We start from the raw sequence: 16467 nt of genomic DNA on the forward strand, positions 1-16467 counted from the left end.
CACGTCTCTATTGTCTCCACACAGTGTGTATTTTACACGTCTCTATTGTCTCCACACAGTGTGTATTTTACACGTCTCTATTGTCTCCACACAGGGCCCACCAGGAAAGGACGGCCTGCCCGGACACCCTGGACAGAGAGGAGAAGTGGTAAGTCACTCTTTTCTTCCCTCTTCCTTTATCATACAGTTACCTTTAGTGACACTTCTTCTATCCGAAGCCACTTGTGCACGTTGTGTGCAACAGATCAGCAGGAAGGAAGGTTCCTCTGGGTCCGTGGTGTTGTCCGTCTAGCAGTGATGAACTTGAGTGCTACACTAGCATATTAGCATAGTCTATACTACAATACACTTGGAAGTACTATACTACTATACTACTATCATATTGAAGTACTATACTACTATACTACTATCATGTTGAAGTACTATACTACTATACTGCTATCATATTGAAGTACTATACTACTATACTACTATCATGTTGAAGTACTATACTACTATACTGCTATCATCTTGAAGTACTATACTACTATACTACTATAATCTTGAAGTACTATACTACTATACTGCTATCATCCTGAAGTACTATACTACAATACACTTGAAGTACTATACTACTATCATCTTGAAGTACTATACTACTATACTACAATACACATGAAGTACTACTATACTACAATCATCTTGAAGTACTATACTACTATACTACAATACACTTGAAGTACTATACTACTATACACTTGAAGTACTATACTACTATCATCTTAAAGTACTATACTACTATACTACAATACACTTGAAGTACTACTATACTACAATCATCTTGAAGTACTATACTACAATACACTTGAAGTACTATACTACTATACTACTATCATCTTGAAGTACTATACTACTATACTACTATCATCCTGAAGTACTATACTACAATACACTTGAAGTACTATACTACTATAATAATAATAATAATAATGGATTGGATTTATATAGCGCTCTTCTCTGACTGACTGTTGCTCTGACTCAGAGCGCTTCACAGAGTCCATTATTCGTTCATACACAGTCATACCGGTGGTGGTAAGCTACAATTGCAGCCAGAGCTGCCCTGAGGCAGACTCACGGAAGCGTGGCGAATAATCAACGCCTACGGCCCCTCCGACCACCACCAACATTCATTCACATGCATACACATTCATACGAGGCAAGTAGGTTAAGTGTCTTGCCCAAGGACACAACGGCAATGGGATGGACATGGGCTTGAGCGGGATTCGAACCACCAACCCTTCGATCATTGGACGCCCCGCTCTACCCCTGAGCCACGCCGCCCCACTATCATCTTGAAGTACTATACTACTATACTACAATACACTTGGAAGTACTATACTACTATACTACTATCATCTTGAAGTACTATACTACTATACTACTTGAAGATGATGAAGATGATCAGCGAGAAGATTGGGTGCTGGGTTGATGTCCTTGTGAATGTCTTGTGATGTCGTTTGTCTGTTCAGGGCTTCCAAGGCAAGCTGGGACCACCTGGACCTCCTGGCGTAGTTGGACCTCAGGTTAGTCTAATTGTCGGGTTCTCAGATCAGATTTTTTTTTCGTTTGGCTGTTCACATTATTTATTTATTTTAAATGTCATTCCATCAGATTCCTGAACTGACCCACATGTACTAATAAACAATGGACGTTAAAGTCATATGACTGTTCAGACTAGGCGGCTGGGTGGCGTGGCGGAGATTGCGCTCATCACCAATGCAAGAGACTCCGGTCTCGACTCCCCGAGTCAGCGTTGCCTGCGGCTTGGGCCAGTCGTCATACTATCTCAATTGGCAGAGGTAGCGGGTGGAACGTCGATGGGTGGGGATTGGACGTTGTGGACAGCGACTCCTACAGGTCGGTTGGGTGACGCCTGTACAGCAGTCAGGAAGTATCGGGGGCAGCGTGAGCCTCCCATGTGTTACTCCTCGCCACTGAGAGTCCACGCTGTCTGGTGAAAAGATGCGACAGGCTGCCTCCTCGTGTACCGGAGGGGACACGTGATGCAAGGCTTCTATCCTCACTACAAGGCTTGTATCCTCACTACAGCCGACCAGTGGGAGGCATAGTCTAGCAACGTTCAAGACAGGGGAGGGGAGAATTGAAGGGGAGAATTGGCGATACGAAATTGGGATGGGAGAAAAATAGAAAAATAAGGAGAAAAAGTGGATAAAGAATATGACTGTTCAGACTGAGGTTGCATTGCCTAAATATAAAGACATAAATATAAGCAATAAAATTTGATCTGAATATAAAAATATGAGAAAAATAAACAGTGTAAACAATATAATTAACCTTCCAGTCACCCTTCAAAAAACCCACTACCTAGTGACCAAAACTGCGATCTCAGTAAAAGAAATAAAATCATGAATATCATTATTAACTTCAGTCCTCACCATACATATTTGCTGCACATTCATGACCCCATGGCCTTTCCTCTGGCCCCACCATCAGGCCATGACCTTTCCTCTAGCCCCACCATCAGGCCATGACCTTTCCTCTAGCCCCACCATCAGGCCATGACCTTTCCTCTGGCCCTACCATCAGGCCATGACCTTTCCTCTAGCCCCACCATCAGGCCATGACCTTTCCTCTAGCCCCACCATCAGGCCATGACCTTTCCTCTGGCCCCACCATCAGGCCATGACCTTTCCTCTGGCCCCACCATCAGGCCATGACCTTTCCTCTGGCCCCACCATCAGGCCACAACCTTTCCTCTGGCCCCACCATCAGGCCACGACCTTTCCTCTATATCTCCAACAGTAATGGCCAAGTTGACATAGAACTTGCTGTGCACATTCAGGAAGACATTGTTGACCTCTATGATCCCATGACCTTTCCTCTTCTGCCCCCATAATTTTCAAATGTAACATTGGTATTTTTGGTGGCTAATGTTAGCGCTAAAGCTTACTAAATTAAGACACAGCACATAGGCCACATAGCAATACTCTATACCACAGGAAACACATAAATAGGCCTACATTCCTCGACACAGCACACCCCCCCTCACTCTCTCAACACACACACACACATACACACATTGACTACACGCTGGACACTGTCACACACACACATACACACACACACACACACACACACACACACACACACACATTGACTCCTTGGGTGAGAGATCTCACCAGATTAGCCAGATCAAATAATTCAACTCATTGTCACAAGATGCCACAAGTCACTAATATACGACTAGCCAAGGGATTAGAGACCCCGGTCAACCACTGGTCAACATACCACAGTCTCCATTAATCACAGATCGTTATCGATAGAGACACACACGCACATATGTGCACGTAAATGTGCGTACCACGCACTCATGCACGCCTGACATACAGGCTGACCAATACACAAGACACACGACGTGCACGCAGGACGAAGACCACAACCACACTGGACGATTGGGGGACCAATGAAAACACTAGGAAAAGGGAGGAGGGGGACTGACTTCACTTCTTCTCTGCTTTGACTTCGACTGGACACGGCTGGACACTGACTGGACGGACGAGACTGGACTGACGGGACAATGACTTGACTGCATTTTCTTTTATACACGACCGGCCGGTTGTACCAACTAGATTTCAATTGTACCTTGCTTATTCACTTTTTATATTACTTTGCTTGTTCACTTTTTATAATAAATACCGTCAAAAGTGTTTCATCTCTTTTATCTTTAAATATCTTATTACAACTTTCACGTATCCGAGTTTAAAACGTGACACTAGCTAACGGCAGTAGAGGACTTGTTTGTGGGATCAATTAGGAGGACTGAGTGATGTCATTAATGGGGGCAGCCATACTTGATACAGACCCCCCCCCCCCCCCCCCCCCCCCCCACCACCACCGGTAATGAGCGTAATAACAATATAATCTTTTCTCCTCTCTTTTCCATCCGCTTCTCTCCATCTCCTCCATGCTGGTTCCTCCTCTCCTCTCTCCCTCTCCATCTCCTCCATGCTGGTTCCTCCTCTCCTCTCTCCCTCTCCATCTCCTCCACCCCTGGTTCCTCCTCTCCCCTCTCCCTCTCCTTTCCTCCACCCCTCCATCCCTGCAGGGTTCATCGGGAGAGACTGGGCCCAACGGTGAGCGCGGCCACCCCGGACCCCCAGGTCCACCCGGAGAGCAGGGACTGTCTGGCCCCTCGGGGAAGGAGGGCACCAAGGGAGACCCCGGTCCTCAAGGAGGTCCCGGGAAGGACGGACCCCCAGGACTGAGAGGCTTCCCCGGGGAGAGAGGGTTACCTGGTACCCCTGTGAGTACGGCTGGGTGAAATCCCACGGGGGTTCACTTAGTGGTAATGGAATGAAAGGTTCTGTCATTTTGGATCAGAACTCAGGATCCCCGTCTGAGCCTGAGTCCAGCTGATGGCGTTCACACTAGTCTCCAATCGTTTCATGAACGATGTCCCTTTATATACGGTAACGTGTCAATACGCGATTGTAACACTAATCGGTTCTGTAGCGAGAAAGAAGGTTTACAATGTTGTGTCCGTGACAGCTGGTACAATAGCCATAATCATTTGACCAAGCGCACGATCTGCTGTTCTAACGTCGCGCCACGTCGCTGCTTTTGCTTGACGCTTCCTGATTCTGGAGGGGAGGAGTTCGGATGTCGGCCAATGAGCAGCAAGAACATAGGAAAAACCAAGCCAATGAGCCGGTTTCCAGTCCATTAATGGGCTACTGCTGACAGTGTTTTAGAATACCTTTGACATGTCCGTGTCCAAGTGAAATGGGGTTCCTTCCTGGTTGGAGTTGTGTTCTACTTGGAGGAGAACCGTCTGTAACGTCTTCACGTCTCGTCTCTCAGGGAGGTGGTGGACTGAAGGGAAGCGAAGGACCTGCTGGACCTCCTGGACCCGCTGTAAGTTCAACACCATTCCTGCCATCTTCCTCACCTCACCTACTACAGTGACCCTCACCCTTCCATCTTCCCCACACACTACGGGAACCCTCACCCTACCATCTCCAGTAACCCTAACCCTGGTGTAACCTTCCTGTCATCTTACCGTGTCCCTCCAGGGGTCTCCTGGTGAGAGAGGACAGGCTGGTACCGCTGGCCCCATTGGACCCCCTGGCAGACCAGGCCCTCAGGGGCCACCCGGGCCCTCCGGAGAGAAGGGAGTTCCTGTGAGTAGTTAGGGTTATCATTTTCCAATGTGGATCTAATGGACAATGGTGTTGTGGCTTTGACTATATAATAACACAAAGGAATCCCAGAATATTATGCATTTAGTTGTGTTTTATCAGGAGGGATAATACTTATTCTGTATTCTGATTCTACCCTTCTATCACCCTTCTCTCTTTCTCTCTCTCTCTGCTCCTCTCTCTCTCTCTCTCTCTCTCTCTCTCAGGGTGAGAAAGGACCCATCGGTGGTGCTGGGCGTGATGGTATCCAAGGTGCTGTGGGTCTTCCCGGTGCTGCTGGTCCCCCAGGAATACCTGGAGAAGATGGAGACAAGGCAAGTGTCCCCCAGTGACCTCATCACCCCAATACAAACTTAGTGACCTCATCACCCCAGTGACCTCATCACCCCAATACAAACTTAGTGACCTCATCACCCCAGTGACCTCATCACCCCAATACAAACTTAGTGACCTCATCACCCCAGTGACCTCATCATCCCAATACAAACTTAGTGACCTGAAAATATTGAATATCTCAGAAAAGTGATTTATTATTATTATTATTATTATTATTATTATTATTATTATTATTATTATTATTATTATTATTATTATTATTATTATTATTATTATTATTATCCTGTCCACCAATCACAGTGGAGAGAGCAGGTGAACTAGGGGAGGGGATGTCCCATGTTAATTGACTCAAGTTGCTTGAGTTGTGATTGGCGAATCGAGAAAAGGGTGTAAGTAAGTAAGTAAAGTTTGCAGAGCTTGAGTCAATTAGCAGCACAGTGCTTCTGTTTTGCCCGATAAACCAAGGATTGTTTGCAAGGAATGGTCAAGATGAGGTTTATTTAACTTGCACTACAACGTTTATTGAGCTAGTCATTGGTCTTTTGGGATGAACGTTGTGGTGGTAGTTATGATGAACATTGTGGTGGTAGTTGGGATGAACATTGTGGTGGTAGTTGGGATGAACATTGTGGTGGTAGTTGGGATGAACATTGTGGTGGTAGTTGGGATGAACATTATGGTGGTAGTTGGGATGAACGTTGTGGTGGTAGTTATGATGAACATTGTGGTGGTAGTTGGGATGAACATTGTGGTGGTAGTTGGGATGAACATTATGGTGGTAGTTGGGATGAACGTTGTGGTGGTAGTTATGATGAACATTGCGGTGGTAGTTGGGATGAACATTGTGGTGGTAGTTGGGATGAACGTGCTGGTGGTAGTTGGGATGAACCTTCTGGTGGTAGTTGGGATGAACATTGTGGTGGTAGTTGGGATGAATGTTGTGGTGGTAGTTATGATTAACATTGTGGTGGTAGTTGGGATGAACATGCTGGTGGTAGTTGGGATGAACATTGTGGTGGTAGTTGGGATGAACATTCTGGTGGTAGTTGGGATGAACTAGGGCTGTCCCCGACTAAGGATTTGGATGGTCGACTAGGATTGGCCAAAATTTGCCGTTAGTCGACTATTGGTCGACTTAAAAAAATATATATATATAATTAAAAAAAATAAAAATAAAAAAAATGTATCATTCCATTTGGGCTGTGGGGGGTGCTTAATGTCTGAAGGAGTCGACTGAAGGCTTCTTGTCCTCTGCAAAAGCATGCAATTGGTCCACTGATGGATACATCTTGATATTTGTCTAGTCTAGTGTGTCCATTAGATGGGTGAAATCCTCTTTCAGTGCCTCTGTGCCTGTTTTCATAGGCAGTTAGCATCTGGTATGCGTGCCATTAGCGTTAGCCACGCTTCTAGGCCTCTTTTCTTTTGGAAAGAATGATAATAAAAAAAAAAAAAAAAATATGAATACTTTTTTTATTTTATTTATTTTATTTATTATATTCGACTAAGAGGTTGGCCAGTCGACTACGGCTCCTTTCGACCGATTAGTCGACTAATCGATTAATAGGGGTCAGCCCTAGGATGAACATTGTGGTGGTAGTTGGGATGAACATTGTGGTGGTAGTTGGGATGAACATTGTGGTGGTAGTTGGGATGAACATTGTGGTGGTAGTTGGGATGAACATTGTGGTGGTAGTTATGATTAACATTGTGGTGGTAGTTGGGATGAACATTATGGTGGTAATTATGATGAACATTCTGGTGGTAGTTGGGATGAACATTATGGTGGTAATTATGATGAACATTCTGGTGGTAGTTGGGATGAACATTGTGGTGGTAGTTGGGATGAACATTGTGGTGGTAGTTGGGATGAACATTGTGGTGGTAGTTGGGATGAACATTCTGGTGGTAGTTGGGATGAACATTATGGTGGTAGTTGGTATGAACATTCTGGTGGTAGTTGGGATGAACGTTCTGGTGGTAGTTGGGATGAACATTCTGGTGGTAGTTGGGATGAACGTTCTGGTGGTAGTTGGGATGAACATTCTGGTGGTAGTTGGGATGAACGTTCTGGTGGTAGTTGGGATGAACATTCTGGTGGTAGTTGGGATGAACATTGTGGTGGTAGTTGGGATGAACATTATGGTGGTAATTATGATGAACATTATGGTGGTAGTTGGGATGAACATTGTGGTGGTAGTTGGGATGAACGTTCTGGTGGTAGTTGGGATGAACATTCTGGTGGTAGTTGGGATGAACATTATGGTGGTAGTTGGGATGAACGCTCTGGTGGTAGTTGGGATGAACATTCTGGTGGTAGTTGGGATGAACATTCTGGTGGTAGTTGGGATGAACATTATGGTGGTAGTTGGGATGAACATTCTGGTGGTAGTTGGGATGAACGTTCTGGTGGTAGTTGGGATGAACATTCTGGTGGTAGTTGGGATGAACATTATGGTGGTAGTTGGGATGCACATTCTGGTGGTAGTTGGGATGAACATTATGGTGGTAGTTGGGATGAATACAGCACTATGGAAGCCATAAGGTACTGAAGGTAGGAAAGACTCACCGTGTTAAACCAAGATCTCCAAGTCAGGTCCAAAACCGTGTAATATGCATCTACATTTACCCAGTGGACCTGCTGTCATGATCCCAGTGGTGATGTCATGATCCCAGTGGACCTGTCATGATCGCAGTGGTGATGTCATGATCACAGTGGTGATGTCATGATCCCAGTGGTGATGTCATGATCCCAGTGGACCTGTCATGATCCCAGTGGTGATGTCATGATCCCAGTGGTGATGTCATGATCCCAGTGGACCTGTCATGATCCCAGTGGTGATGTCATGATCCCAGTGGTGATGTCATGATCCCAGTGGACCTGTCATGATTAACACTATTACTCAGTAGTAGGGCTGCACGATTAATCGAAATAAAATCACGATCTCGATTCATAGACCTATGCAATCTCATTTCAAAATGATGATGATATTTTTTTATAAATAGTTTAAAAAAAATTTAAATATATGTAACTTTACTTTTTTAAATGATGACGATTCTGACTTGAGTTATTTTGTATGTTACAAGAGACGTTTAAGTTTAAGTCAAGCACTTTCATATATCATATATAAATGATTTTATTGAAAAAATAAGAATCGTGTGAGAGAGAATCGTGATCTAAATTCTTAGAGAGAAAAATCGTGATTCACATTTTAGCAAGAATCGTGCAGCCCTACTCAGTAGTACTATTTATATATCTGGTTGGATGCCAAACCTCTTTTCATCGTACTGTACTTGTGCTGTATGATGACAATATATCTGAATGTAATGTAATAATAATCTAACAGCAACATCTCTTGCAGGGCGAGGTTGGAGAGCACGGCCAGAAGGGAGGTAAAGGAGACAAGGGAGAACAGGTGAGTGACACCGTTTTTATTTAATCACAAGCTACCGTTGTGGAAATGTATTGATACGGATACCAAGTTCTGATACATAGCAACAATCTTACAGTGCACTTGTGAATTCAAGCCATTTCTAAAACAATCATCTTTTTCAATCGCCGAAGAACGAAAGCGTGTTTTATAATGCGTTGAAATTATTCTCTGTTGAAAGTGTATTTTTCCGATCTACCTTACGATTGATAACAAAAATCCTTATAGTATCAATTCATTTTTTTTTCCGATACAACCCTATCCCTAATTCAGTTAAAGCTACGATCAATACCTAATTTCTATATCTGTAGAGTTATCTTTTGCACTTAATTGTCCAAATTTGAAATGTTGACTTTTGTTTTCTTCTCTGTTTTGTTTGTTTGTTTGTTTGTTTGCTAATTACTTGTGTTTGTGGTTAGGGTCCTCCTGGTGCCCTTGGGCCAATGGGTCCTCTCGGTCAACCCGGTGCTGCTGTAAGTAGACACACTCCAATACCGTCTGACACTGTGATTGTTATCTGTGTATTGCTATTTTGTATATTGTTGTTATTTTGTATATTGTACAGGACTGTAACAGTGTCTTATTGTATAGCAACCTCTTAGCCTGCGACAGCCCATATGTGGGAAATTTTTCTGACTTTTTGCAACCGGCACTTTGGCAACCTCTAGTGGCTCGGGTGTGCATATTTTGTAATACAATATATATATAGAATTGAAGGCTTATTTGTTGCCTGTCGATAGCGATGAAATCCGACAAAATCTGTTCAGCGGTTCTCGAGTTACATGCCGGTATTTGAGGCTTGTGCAAAGTACACGGTATTGCGCAAAATACCACTCCCGACTCAGGCTGCAGTAGTTCCATCAATTTAGATCCGATCTCGAAAATGATTGTGGATCGTTGTAGCCAATGAGTGTGGCTTTCCAATGATACCCCACATGCATGTATGAATCTAAAAAACAAAACAAAACTAAAACACGAAAACAGGAAGAGAAAAACAGCTGAATGAATTGAAGTCTATGAGGAAACTGAGTTTTTCTTTGTACACAGTTGACCAAAATCACTCCTAATCACTCATTTCTGAATGGATCTTTATGAAATGTGGATATGTACTACATAAGGCTTCAGGCTATGGGTCCGTATGGATTTATAAGCCATCCCACCTTCTGGGGAAATACTACCTCTGGACTACTAACTACTACAGAAAAACTTGAGTAACAAAGTTGTTCTACAACTCAAGTCCAGACCTATGTTACTCTATTAGCACTAAAAGTGAATATTTTTTCTGGAATCAGAAACTTCAGAATGTTATCTTTCAAAGGAGACCATGGCTCATGCATGTGCTATAATAAGTATAATGTTGTTTTGGTTTGCAAAAAAAGTATGCAGTCCTCATTTCAAGTTAAAAAAATTGCCACTTTTCTGCCCGCTTGATAAGAGGTTAATGTTTCTGTATAGGATTTTATGTTTCTCTTTTATTACTTTTATTACTGCACCTTAAGCTTGAGTCCCAAATCTCGTTGTATGCAAATATAATGACAATAAAGTACAATCTAATCTAATCGTTAGCCACGTTTTCTCTCCAGTAGATGATGTGTTTTCCTTTGCTTCGGTTCTCACCCTCTGTGTCTCTTCCTCCTCCTCCTCCTCCTCCACGCAGGGAGCGGATGGAGAGCTCGGGCCCCGGGGCCAGCAGGGGGTGTTCGGAGCCAAGGGAGACGAAGGATCCAGAGGGTTCCCAGGGGCGCCCGGACCCATTGGACTCCAGGTACAGATATCTACAGAGTCACAATAGTTCATCATCATCATCATCAACCTTTATTTATTCTTGAAATTACAATTGAGGTCACCCTCATTTTCAATGTAGTCGAGACTCTACAGACATTTCAATGCGCACATTTCTACAATATAACAATAATAAATATTAATAACTATCTACATAGTACTCTCAGTCCAGAGTGCACCACAGCAATTAGTATATAAAAATGAACATAGGCATAAAATCAGCACACAAATTGACAAAATAAAAAAATTGCATACATTTCAGACATAAGAATAGGTATAAAAGACAATAAAAGTTGTGCAATGTAAACGTGCAGATTTAAGAAGAGGCATAAAATAAGTACAATAGTACAATGTCGCTCGAAGGCATGTGAACCCAATGTTATTACAAGTCATTACAATGCCAAACGTAATCCCTGTTGTACTGTACTTGTGCTGCATGATGACAATAGATTTGAATGTAATCTAATCTAATATTTTCGACTCATTTACTATTGGTATGAAAAATCATGGCACCACTTAAATGATAGCTGTTGTTAATTAGCGACAAGACTCTTCTGTCGAGACGGCAAGCAGAGGCAGACTAATTGTATCTAACTGTAACCTGTATCCTGTAGGGATTGCCAGGATCGTCAGGAGAGAAGGGAGAGACTGGAGACGTCGGACCCATGGTGAGTATTAAAGATGGTAGAGACCATGTTTGTTTGAGGTTGGCTATTGACTTGTGTTACATAATATCATCTGTCTTTCTCTCTCACACTCCCACATATTTTAATGACCCCCCCCCCCCCCCCCCATCAAATAATCCAAAAATGCCAAGTGGCAAATTCTGCTGTCATTATCCGTATTGATTAAGCACAATTTGTGGAGTGATATTACTATTGTGACATCAGAATGAATTGAGTTACACACATGATACATTCATTAGTATAGGGGGCCACCGTGGGACTCAAGCTCCTAACCATAACAGTATTTGTATTAGTGCCAGGCTCTAGCAATTAGCTACACAGAACTATGGATTATGATAACAGGAGGATACAGGCAGGGATACCCCTTGTTACCAGATTTTATTTTTTTTCATCCAATTTGAGGCAAATATATATGAACTCCTTCATGAATCTAGCCTCTCTCGGTTGATGTGTTAACTACGACCCCTGTGTGTCTAGGGTCCTCCTGGTCCCCCAGGCCCCCGTGGCCCTGCTGGTCCCAACGGTGCGGATGTAAGTATGATCTCTTGCTACAGTGCATTCATAGTGGTCTTATTTAATGTCTCTAGGCTACAGTGCATTCACAGTGGTCTTATCTAATGTCTCTAGGCTACAGTGCATTCACAGTGGTCTTATTTAATGTCTCTAGGCTACAGTGCATTCATAGTGGTCTTATCTAATGTCTCTAGGCTACAGTGCATTCATAGCGGTCTTATCTAATGTCTCTAGGCTACAGTGCATTCACAGTGGTCTTATTTAATGTCTCTAGGCTACAGTGCATTCATAGTGGTCTTATCTAATGTCTCTAGGCTACAGTGCATTCATAGTGGTCTTATCTAATGTCTCTAGGCTACAGTGCATTCATAGCGGTCTTATCTAATGTCTCTAGGCTACAGTGCATTCATAGTGGTCTTATTTAATGTCTCTAGGCTACAGTGCATTCACAGTGGTCTTATTTAATGTCTCTAGGCTACAGTGCATTCATAGCGGTCTTATTTAATGTCTCTAGGCTACAGTGCATTCATAGCGGTCTTATCTAATGTCTCTAGGCTACAGTGCATTCATAGTGGTCTTATTTAATGTCTCTAGGCTACAGTGCATTCACAGTGGTCTTATTTATTATCCTTGCTACAGTGCATTCACAGTGGTCTTATTAGGCTACAGTGCATTCATAGTGGTCTTATTTAATGTATCTAGGCTACAGTGCATTCATAGTGGTCTTATTTAATGTCTCTAGGCTACAGTGCATTCACAGTGGTCTTATTAGGCTACAGTGCATTCATAGTGGTCTTATTAGGCTACAGTGCATTCATAGTGGTCTTATTAGGCTACAGTGCATTCACAGTGGTCTTATTTATTATCTCTAGGCTACAATACATTCATAGTGGTCTTATTTATTATCTCTAGGCTACAATGCATTCATGGTGGTCTTATTTATTATCTCTTGCTACAGTGCATTCATAGCGGTCTTATTTAATGTATCTGGGCCACAGTGCATTCATAGTGGTCTTATTTATTGTCTAGGCTTTTTTTACATTGTTGTTTTTTAACAAATCTATTTCTGTATGAATTCATGAATAATGAATACATTATTATTAAATTAAATAAATTGTTCTAATTTATTCAGGGTCCTCAAGGTCCTCCTGGTGGTTTGGGTAATCCTGGAAACATCGGAGAGAAGGTGAGACAATGCTATTATTATTATTATTATTATTATTATTAATGACAATTGTGTGTATTATTGTGTCAAGCATTTTCTCTTCATTAAATAATTCATGGAAATAATATTAGAGAATAGAGAAACAATACGGTTTGTTATGAAAACTGACATGATGTGTGTTTGACAGGGTGAGCCTGGTGAATCTGGACCATCTGGAATCGGAGGAGAGCCAGGAAAGAAGGTGAGTTAGCAGGGAAGCTAATGAGCTGAAGTGTCTCCATCAGTTAGCAGGGAAGCTAATGAGTTGAAGTGTCTTCATCAGTTAGCAGGGAAGCTAATGAGTTGAAGTGTCTTCATCAGTTAGCAGGGAAGCTAATGAGTTGAAGTGTCTTCATCAGTTAGCAGGGAAGCTAATGAGTTAAAGTGTCTTCATCAGGGAAGCTAATGAGTTGAAGTGTCTTCATCAGTTAGCAGGGAAGCTAATGAGCTGAAGTGTCTTCATCAGGGAAGCTAATGAGTTGAAGTGTCTTCATCAGTTAGCAGGGAAGCTAATGAGCTGAAGTGTCTTCATCAGTTAGCAGGGAAGCTAATGAGTTGAAGTGTCTTCATCAGTTAGCAGGGAAGCTAATGAGTTAAAGTGTCTTCATCAGGGAAGCTAATGAGTTGAAGAGTCTCCATCAGTTAGCAGGGAAGCTAATGAGTTGAAGTGTCTCCCATCAGTTAGCAGGGAAGCTAATGAGTTGAAGTGTCTTCATCAGTTAGCAGCAGGCATGCGTTCTTCATGGGACGGATAAGTACAGATAAGTACTCGCTATTTGCATATCAATAGCGCCGGTCGTCAGGTGTGTTAAATACGTTCTCAGATACATTCACACCTAACTTGTTGTGAATGACATGTGTTACATTCCATTCGTAGAGGCAATTAGGCACTGTCTTTAGTCTGTGCTCAAGCGAGGGGACATTAAATGCGCATTCGCGGGAGCGCGCGCACACGCCGGGAGTGAGCGTGCATGTGGCACCATTAGGTGCGTGCAACCCCAGATGATTTCAATAACGCACCACTGGTTAGCAGGGAAGCTAATGAGCTGAAGTGTCTTCATCAGGGAAGCTAATGAGTTGAAGAGTCTCTGTCAGTTAGCAGGGAAGCTAATGAGTTGAAGTATCTTCATCAGTTAGCAGGGAAGCTAATGAGTTGAAGTGTCTTCATCAGGGAAGCTAATGAGTTGAAGAGTCTCCGTCAGTTAGCAGGGAAGCTAATGAGTTGAAGTATCTTCATCAGTTAGCAGGGAAGCTAATGAGTTGAAGTGTCTTCATCAGGGAAGCTAATGAGTTGAAGTGTCTTCATCAGGGAAGCTAATGAGCTGAAGTATCTTCATCAGTTAGCAGGGAAGCTAATGAGTTGAAGTATCTTCATCAGTTAGCAGGGAAGCGAATGAGTTGAAGTGTCTTCATCAGGGAAGCTAATGAGTTGAAGAGTCTCCGTCAGTTAGCAGGGAAGCTAATGAGCTGAAGTATCTTCATCAGGGAAGCTAATGAGTTGAAGAGTCTCCGTCAGTTAGCAGGGAAGCTAATGAGTTGAAGTATCTTCATCAGTTAGCAGGGAAGCTAATGAGTTGAAGTGTCTTCATCAGGGAAGCTAATGAGTTGAAGTGTCTTCATCAGTTAGCAGGGAAGCTAATGAGTTGAAGTGTCTTCATGGGATCATCCCTATGTTCCCCGGGTCCTATGTTTCCCGGGTTCTATGTTCCCCGCTTTGATTGATTAATAGATTGAAATTTGTATTCATTTTTATTATTTTATTAATTATTAATGTCCGCCTTGTTTCGAACGGTTAAGCTTAGGCCCTCTTTCGAACTGGTTAGGGTTAGAGTTTGGAATCAGGGCTGGTGGTCTAAAATTTTCAATCTATCAATCAATCAAAGCAGGGAACATAGAACCCGGGGAACATAGGACCCGGGGAACATAGACATGCTCCCGTCTTCATCAGTTAGCAGGGAAGCTAATGAGTTGAAGTGTCTTCATCAGTTAGCAGGGAAGCTAATGAGTTGAAGTGTCTTCATCAGTTAGCAGGGAAGCTACTGAGTTGAAGTGTCTTCATCAGTTAGCAGGGAAGCTAATGAGTTGAAGTGTCGTCATCAGTTAGCAGGGAAGCTAATGAGTTGAAGTGTCTTCATCAGGGAAGCTAATGAGTTGAAGTGTCGTCATCAGTTAGCAGGGAAGCTAATGAGTTGAAGTGTCTTCCGCAGGGAAGCTAATGAGTCTAAGTGTCTTTATCAGTTAGCAGGGAAACTAATGAGTTGAAGAGTCCCCATCAGTTAGCAGAGAAGCTACTGAGTAGAAGTGTCTTCATCAGTTAGCAGGGAAGCTAATGAGTAGAAGTGTCTTCATCAGTTAGCAGGGAAGCTAATGAGTCTAAGTGTCTTCATCAGTTAGTTTCCCTCCTCAGTACCGGCACCTCATAAAGACTGTAGTATACATTTATTTAAAATCTTTTAGAATAAGTTACAAGTCGACACACAGGTGGTTGGAGAGATCATACTTTTAAATGCAGCAAGAGAAGGAAGAACCTTCAGTCTTCAGAGTCAGTTTATCTACTCTTTCATTGAGTGGCAGGGAAGTCCCACTGGACACGTCCAACATCTAGATATCTCTCTCGTCAATACGGGATTCTACTTTGGCCGATTGTTTGTTGGGAGACTCGAGTTCTACTTGGGTCTCTTACAGAAGCACTGGACACTGGGCACTGGTACCAATAATACTCGTAGAAATCTTCTATGCGGGGGATCAAATCATCAGTTCCGGTTATCATGAAAAGGGGTGAGTAAGCCCGTAAGTGATTGACAGTTTTGTGGCCCAATGACAGGGTCCTCGGGGAGAGCGTGGAGACAAGGGAGAGTCGGGACAGCCCGGAGTCTCTGGACCCACTGGTGGAAGAGGACGCGCCGGAGACGACGGACCCAAAGGAAACCCCGTAAGACACACCCTCCCATCACACACACTGTGACACACTGTAACACACTGTAACACACCGTAACACACTGTAACACACTGTAACACACTGTGACACACTGTAACACACTGTAACACACCGTAACACACTGTAACACACTTTAACAGACTGTAACACACCGTAACACACTGTAACACACTGTGACACACCATAACACACTGTAACACACTGTAACACACAGTAACACACCGTAACACACTGTAACACACTTTAACACACAGTAACACACCGTAACACACTGTAACACACCGTAACACACTGTAACAGACTGTAACACATCGTAACACACAGTAACACACTGTAACACACTGTAACACACCGTAACACACTGTAACACACTTTAACA

At 43.0% G+C, this 16467-nt stretch overlaps 1 protein-coding gene across 1 annotated transcript in view; it reads left to right on the forward strand.

The window, feature by feature from the left end:
- LOC311239073 (uncharacterized protein) overlaps positions 1 to 16467 on the forward strand; it is a 119065-nt gene that overhangs the window by 78331 nt on the left and 24267 nt on the right. The window contains 14 exon segments of the mRNA XM_084327301.1: positions 95 to 148; positions 1509 to 1562; positions 4106 to 4303; positions 4861 to 4914; positions 5073 to 5180; positions 5405 to 5512; positions 8897 to 8950; positions 9385 to 9438; positions 10623 to 10730; positions 11362 to 11415; positions 11911 to 11964; positions 13079 to 13132; positions 13299 to 13352; positions 15975 to 16082. Coding sequence (XP_084183427.1) covers positions 95 to 148; positions 1509 to 1562; positions 4106 to 4303; positions 4861 to 4914; positions 5073 to 5180; positions 5405 to 5512; positions 8897 to 8950; positions 9385 to 9438; positions 10623 to 10730; positions 11362 to 11415; positions 11911 to 11964; positions 13079 to 13132; positions 13299 to 13352; positions 15975 to 16082 — 1116 coding nt within the window.

The sequence above is a fragment of the Notolepis coatsorum genome (assembly GCF_963971535.1).
Source record: "Notolepis coatsorum genome assembly, chromosome: 13".
NCBI classification, from domain to species: Eukaryota; Metazoa; Chordata; class Actinopteri; order Aulopiformes; family Paralepididae; genus Notolepis; species Notolepis coatsorum.